Raw genomic sequence first — 7,775 nt, 5'->3', positions numbered from 1 at the left:
GTTCACGCCATTCTCCTGCCTCAGCCTCCCGAGTAGCTGGGACTACAGGCGCCCGCCACCACGCCCGGCTCATTTTTTGTGTTTTTAGTAGAGACAGGGTTTCACCGTGTTAGCCAGGATGGTCTCGATTTCCTGACCTCGTGATCCGCCCATCTCGGCCTCCCAAAGTACTGGGATTACAGGCTTGAGCCACCGCGCCCGGCCTCAAAAGTCTTATTAGTTTATATATGAAGACTATTCATTTACATATGGATTTTGAAAATTTCTATTTGCCAAATTTTCTGTTTCCAAACCTTTTCAGTTAATTTCCCCCAATTATCTGCAAAAAAGTATTCTTGCTTTTTTTTTTCTTTGAGACGGTCTTGCTCTGTTGTTCAGGCTGGAGTGCAGTGGTGCAATCACAGTTCACTGCAGCCTCTACCTCCTGGGCTCACAGGATACCCCCATCTCAGCCATCCAAGTAGTTGGGTCTACAGGCATGTGCCACCATGCCTGGCTAATTTTTGTACTTTTGTAGGGATAGGGTTTCACCATGATTCCCAGGCTAGTCTCAAAATCCTGGACTCAAGTGATCCACCTGCCTTGGCCTCCCAAAGTTCTAGGATTACAGGTATGAGCCAACACTACCGTCTTCTTGCTTCTTTATTGTCAATATTTTTACTGCTTTTGTTTATCTAACTACATTGGTTAATTTCAGAAAAATATTAAGAAGCAGTAGAACAGTAAGCCCCTTTGTCCAGTATGTAACTTTAAAAAGGAATCTGTTTTATAGGCTTTAAGCTTGAGACACAAATATGAATTTAAAAAAAATTTACACTAGAGGAGATACCTATTGAAAGACTTTAAAAAAACCAAGATGGGTTCTCTACCAAATAATTTTTTCCTTTGATCTAATGGAATGATGAATGAAATTTAAAGATTTTCCTAACTTTAAACAATTCTTGCTTTCTTAGAATGAATTCCCACTTCTTGATCATGTTGTTCTCAAAGAAGTAATTTGATTTCACTTACTTTTTTTCCCCAAGTAATTTTTGCATCAATATACACGAATAACACTGAGTTGCAGTTTTTTGTTTTTATTTTTCAGGTTGTAAAATCAAGATTATCCTGGCTTTGCAAAACGAACTGGAAATTTCTTGTTCTCCCTGCTCTGAAACAGCTTCAACAGTATAATAATCATAGGTCTCTTAAACAAAAAGTCGCCTATGGAACTGTCTGACCTCAGTACTCTTTGGGGCCAGTTCTATGATACTTTAAAAAATTTCTTCATGTTGTTGTACATTTCTGTATTGTATCTCTTCCTGATTCCATTTTGGTAATTTGTAATATCCTAGACAATTAGCCATTTTATTCAGGTTTTCAAATTTATTAGCAGAAATGTATAGTCTTTACATTTCTTTCACATTTATTTATTTATTTATTTATTTTTTGAGACAGAGTTTTGCTCTTGTTGCCCAGGCTGGAGTGCAATAGCAGGATCTCGACTCACTGCAACTTCCATCTCCTGGGTTCAAGCGATTCTCCTGCCTCAGCCTCCTGGGTAGTTAGGTTTACAGGCGTCCGCCACCACACTGAGCTAATTTTTTGTATTTTTAGTAGAGACAGGGTTTCACCATGTTGGCCAGGCTGGTCTCGAACTCCTGACCTCAGGTAATCCACTGACCCCGGCCTCCCAAAGTGCTGGGATTACAGGTGTGAGCTACCGTACCTGGCCTTCTTCCACATTTTGTGCCAGAGTTTAACCCCTTTCTTTTCCCGTTATTAGATAGTTGGCAGTTTATCTAATTGGACTTGTCAAATAACTAGCTCTTAGATTTACTTTAAAATTTTTTTTTTTTTGAGACAGAGTCCCACTGTTGCTCAGGCTGCAGTGCAGTGGCATGGTCTCAGCTCACTGCAGCCTCCGCCTCCCGGGTTCACGCCGTTCTCCTGCCTCAGCCTCCCAGACAGCTGGTATTACAGGCACACACCACCACACCCAGCTACTTTTTGCATTTTTAGTAGAGATGGGGTTCCACCATGTTGGTCAGGCTGGTCTCGAACTCCTGACCTCCTGACCTGCCCGCCTTGGCCTCCCAAAATGCTGGGATTACAGGTGTGAACCAATGCACCTGGCCTGATTTACTTTTAAATTATAATGTACAGTTTTAAAAGTGTAAATTTCTTTCTGTTATAGTTTCCTTCTTTCTGTTTGGCTAAGGTTTTGCGTTGTTGCTCTTTTCTTGAGTTTGAATACTTTATTCATTTATTTTCTGGAACAGCTGTTTTGAGATGTAAAATTTTTTTCTGTGTGGCTATTATCTGCATACCTTTTCCAAGTTAAAACTGTCTTCGGCTCGACTGTCCTCTGAGTTGTCTGTATTCTTCTCATCATCACCTTTATCTGCATTTGCAAATACAGAGGCCACGCGAACCACAGGCAGAGGCACATCCCGAGGGACAAACCTAACTGAACTGATGGGCATGGTCCACAGTTTAATTTTCTTAAAAGATTTGGTTTTGGCAGAATACCGTGATTCACAGACAAAAACATCCTCATCTCGGAAGTTTTCTGGGCATAATTTAAAGTATTCCTGGGGGGTGGGGAGGGCATAAGAATAAAACTAGTTAGGTGAATTTTCTGAAAACCAATTAAAAAAAAAAAAGCAAATAACCAACCAACCTAACAAAAACTGAACTGATTCAACTTTCTGGCAGTTAACAAAAAATAATAAATGACCAGAGATTTAAAAGTATTTCTTTGGCTACAGAATGGACTTATTAGATATGCACCGTTTAAATTATAAAAACAAATAATTCCATTTAGCTTACAATTACTCTTTAAAAACATATGATTAGATACGCACCCTTTAAATTATAAAAACAAATAATTCCATTTAGCTTATAATTGCTCTTTGAAAACATATGATCATTTAGTATAACTATAATCTTTCTTAAAGCTTTGAAGAGGGCTCCTGTGTGTGTATCAGACAGATACACAAAAAGCACACATTATTACCTAAAAACCAAACTGAAAATTTGTAATGATTATCCTTCAAAAAACACCATACTTAAAAATTAGCCTGTCAATATTAAAAACTTAACCTAATTGCATTACAGCCAAATAGTGTAAGCAGCAACTTGTCTTTCACAACCAAGTTCAGGTTAATTCCTTCCCAAATCTTTACATATAGCTATACAGACACAGCTGAAAAAATAGTTTAAAACAGAGTTCCTAATTTTGTAAATATCAATTTTTCTGTGTTTTAAAATTTTATTCCTAGGGAATGAGTGATACTTTGGGGTTTAATGAGTTTCTTACCTTGACAAACATGACCACACACTTGCCTAGAATTTTACTAACTGGAACTTTGTTGTAATAGTCACTCTTAAAAACTTCTTTTTCTAGAAATTTTCGTGTAGCCAGGTGGAATGTTTCATTTGGTCGGTAAAACCAACAGCCATACAACCATTTTTCACCTCAAAAATGGGGGGTGGGGGAGGGGGAAGAGAAAGAAAATCATTGTTAACAGAAATCACTTTTTTTTTTTTTTTTTTTAAGAGACTGGGTCTCACAATGTTGCCCAGGCTGTACTTGAATTCCTGGGCCAAAGTGGTCCTCCAACCTCAGCCTCCTGAGTAGCTGGGACTACAAGTATAAGTCACTGTGTCCAGCTCAGAAATCACACATTCTTTTCAAAATTAGGAAATATACCATCAATCCATTCTGCCATGATCTGAACCTAGCACTGTGCTTATTTTTACAGCTACAGTTTCTTAATATAATTATCCATAGGAGAAATAATACTCTAAAATAATAAAGTGTAATGAGGCCTAAAAAATGCATGCTACTTTTTCCCCCTCATATATATATCCACCCTCAACCTCTTGGGCTCAAGTGATCATCCTGCCTCAGCCTCTCAAGTTGCCTGGACCACAGCAAGTGCGAGCATGCCCTAATTTTCTTATTTTTTCTAGAGAAGCGGTCTTGCCATGTTACTCAGGCTCTTCTTCATATTAAAAGCCATATAAAATATATAATGAGGAGGACAGGTGATGAGACCTGCTCCACTGTGCTCTGGTTAGTACATACCTAGAGTTGTGCACTTTAGTAAGGGTATACATATACTACTGAAGGACATATTTACCTCTCTGGTGAAGGAATACAAAAGTATTTCATGTGATAAACAGCTCAAAGAACTGGACTGCCTGGATCACATTTCCACCAACTTTTGGTTTCATTAACTTCTATGCATACTCTATGTCTCAATTTAAAGACAACTGTTCTAGAAAGCCTTTTTGAAAACAAATGCCAAGCCAAGGCATGTCATTCTATAATAATTTCTTTTTTGATCATAATCTTCCTTACTGGAGTAGTTTTGCAAGGGAAAAACATGAACTTTTTGTTCTTTTGAATCTCTGTCACTCCACAGAAAGGTTGGCTCAAAGTATGTTTTTAATAAGTATCAACTGAACGAATGAATTTCAACCAGACTTTAAGAAGCTGTATTTCTTTTGACTCAACTATGACACTGCCCAATAGGTCCTATGTTTTTCATATGATGGGTGCTTACTTACATTTATTGATATATTGAACAATTATTATGGAAAGGCATAAGATATCTGAGTTAAAATTTTCTTCCCTGAGGAGCAAGGAGAAGTCAAATAGTCATATCTCACTAAACTGTTCTTTGATTTAAAAGAAACTTACCAGCTGAATCCTCCCACAGTCTTTCAATACAGACTATATGTGGTTGTAGGTTGGCCTCTGCAGGTTCCACATAGACATAATCTCCAACATGGTACATGCTGTTTTTAAAGCTACAATCCTGGCTGTATGTGCGATGTAAGCCTGAAAGGCCTGCAGCACCAGAGGAATCTTCACTCTTTTCAGCTTCTTAGGTAAAAAAATAAATAAATAAAGGAAAAAGGTACTCACCAAAGGGATGCTGGAGTCAGATGTAGGATTCAAACAACACGTACTAATAATACATTCAATACATTTAATTCCATTTGCAACGTGCGAAGGCAGGAATCAGCAACAGTATGATCTTCACATTCCTAATAGCCTCTACTCAAAACTGTATTTTTGATTTACAACCATCATTAATTTAAATGAATATGTAACTACACAAAGGATGTACAGAATAAAAACATCATCTTACTAATAAATGATCACATGGTCATTTCGGATAATATTGAAAGGCACAAAGAAGTACATATGTCGTTTCAAATCAGGTATTTCTAGAGATAATCTCTGATATACTTCACTTCCACCTTAAGGCTTCTCAATGTGTTTCATTTCACTAACAAGTTATTACACAAATATGACACATTTAATGCAGTCATAGAATTGAAGAAATATAGAATATGTATATTCTACAATAAACTATATATATATGTATATATATTTAATATATCATGAACACTTGCCCTGACAGGAAATGCTTTTTTCAAAATGACTTTTATTTTTATTTATTTTTTTCGAGATGGAGTTTCGCTCTTGTTGCCCAGGCTGGAGTGCAGTGGCACAATCTCAGCTCACCGCAACCTCCACCTTCCAGGTTCAAGCGAGTCTCCTGCCTCAGCCTCCCGAGTAGCTGGGATTACAGGCATGCACCACCATGCCCGGCTAATTTTGTATTTTTAGTAGAGGTGGGTTTCTCCATGTTGGTCAGGCTGGTCTCGATCTCCCAACCTCAGATCTGCCCGCCTCAGCCTCCCAAAACTGTGCGATTACAGGCGTGAGCCGCTGTGCCCAGCCGACTTTTATTTTTGTTAAGTAAAACTTATTAGTTCCAGTACAGGCCGGGAGCAGTAGCTCATGCCAGTAATCCCAGCACTTTGGGAGGCCGAGGCAGGCGGATCACTTGAGGTCAAGAGTTCAAGGCCAGCCTGGCCAACATGGTGAAACCTCGTCTCTACTAAAAATATAAAAAAATTAGCCAGCATGGTGACGGGTGCCTGTAGTCCCAGCTACTTGGGAGGTTGAGACAGAAGAATCGCTTAAACCTGGGAGGTGAATGTTGTAGTGAACCAAGACTGCACCACTGCACTCCAGACTGGGTGACAGAGCAAGACTCTGTCTCAAAAAAAGAAAAAAAAAAAAGTTCCAGTACAAGCTATCATTTGCAAATATCATAAGGTTTTTATTGAGGATAAGGCTTTGCCCAAATTTTTGATTACTTCCTTAGGTTAATTTCCCATAAACGGAAGAGCTAATAATCAGCATTTTAAATGTTATTTATTTTATTCTTCTGGAAACATTTTTTTTTTTTCTTTTTTTAGATGGAGTCTCACTCTGTCACCCAGTATTGAACTCCTGACCTCAAGTGATCCGGCTGCCTTGGCCTCCTAAAATGCTGGGATTACAGGCGTGAGTCACTGTGCCTATCTAAATTTTCAAATAGTTTTTCTAGTTCTGTGAAGAATGTCATTGGTGATTTGATAGGATTAGCATTGAATCTGTAAATTGCTTTGGGCAGTATGGCCATTTTAATAACATTGATTCTTCCTATCCATGAGCATGGAATGTTTTTTCATTTGCTTCTGTCATCTCTGATTTCTTTGGGCAGTGAGTAATTCTCATTGTAGGGATCTTTCACCTCTCTGGTTAGCTGTATCTCTAGGTATTTTATTCTTTTTGTGGCAGTTGTGAATGAGAATGTGTTCCTGATCTGGTTCGTGGCTTGGCTGCTATTGGTATAAGAATGATAGTGACTTTTGTACACTGATTGTGTATCCTGATACTTTGCTGAAGTTTATCAGCTGAAGAAGCTTTTGGGCTGAGACTATGGGTTTATTAGATATAGAATTATGTCAACTGCAAACAGATGTAGTTTGACTTCCCCTCTTCCTACTTGAATGCCCTTTATTTCTCTCTCTTACCTGACTGCCCTGGCCAGGACTTCTAATACTATGTTGAATAGGAGTGGTGGCAGACAGCATTCTTCTCTTGTATCAGTTTTCAAAGGGAATGTTTCCAGCTTTTGGTCATTTCAGTATGATGTTGGGTGGCTTTGTAATAGATGGCTCTTATTATTTAGAGGTATGTTCCTTTAATACCTAGTTTATCTAGAGTTTTTAACATGCCAAAAGCCTTTTCTACATCTATTGAAATAATGTAGTTGTCGTCTCTAGTTCTTTTTTTTTTTTTTTGAGCTGGAGTCTCGCTCTTGTCTCCCAGGCAGGAGTGTAATGGCACGATCTCGGCTCACTGCAATCCCCACCTCCCAAGTTCAAGCAATTCTCCTGCTTCAGTCTCCTGAGTAGCTGGGATTACAAGGTGCCCACCACCATGCTTGGTTAATTTTTGTATTTTGAGTAGAGATGGGGTTTCACCATCTTGGCCAGGCTGGTCTTGAACTCCTGACCTCGTGATCCACCCACCTTGGGCTTCCAAGGTGTTGGGATTACAGGCGTGAGCCACTACGCCCGGCCTTTTTTTTTTTTTTTTTGATACAATCTTGCTCTGATGCCCAGGCCGGAATGCAGTGGCACCATCTTGGCTCACTGCAACCTCTGCCTCCCAGGTTCAAGAAATTCTCCTGCCTCAGCCTCCCAAGTAGCTGGGATTACAAGTGCCCACTACCGTGACGGGTTAATTTTTGTATTTTGAGTAGAGATGGGGTTTCACCATCTTGGCTAGGCTGGTCTTGAACTCCTGACCTTATGATCCACCCGCCTCAGCCTCCCAAGGTACGGGGATTATAGGCGTGAGCCACCACACCAGGGTTTTTTTTTTTTTTTTTTTTGATGGAGGATGGGGTTTCACCATCTTGGCTAGGCTGGTCTTG

At 39.2% G+C, this 7,775-nt stretch overlaps 1 protein-coding gene across 1 annotated transcript in view; it reads right to left on the bottom strand.

Moving 5' to 3' along the window:
• PBRM1 (polybromo 1) overlaps positions 1 to 7,775 on the bottom strand; it is a 171,494-nt gene that overhangs the window by 48,142 nt on the left and 115,577 nt on the right. The window contains exons 22-24 of the mRNA XM_011986209.1: positions 4,691 to 4,876; positions 3,302 to 3,459; positions 2,310 to 2,573 (exon numbers count right to left, since the gene is read on the bottom strand). Of these exons, the coding sequence (XP_011841599.1) occupies positions 2,310 to 2,573; positions 3,302 to 3,459; positions 4,691 to 4,876 (608 nt within the window). The remainder of the gene's footprint in view (positions 1 to 2,309; positions 2,574 to 3,301; positions 3,460 to 4,690; positions 4,877 to 7,775) is intronic.

The sequence above is a fragment of the Mandrillus leucophaeus genome, unplaced genomic scaffold (assembly GCF_000951045.1).
Source record: "Mandrillus leucophaeus isolate KB7577 unplaced genomic scaffold, Mleu.le_1.0 Scaffold296, whole genome shotgun sequence".
NCBI classification, from domain to species: Eukaryota; Metazoa; Chordata; class Mammalia; order Primates; family Cercopithecidae; genus Mandrillus; species Mandrillus leucophaeus.
This window is presented reverse-complemented; position numbering and strand designations above follow the sequence as displayed.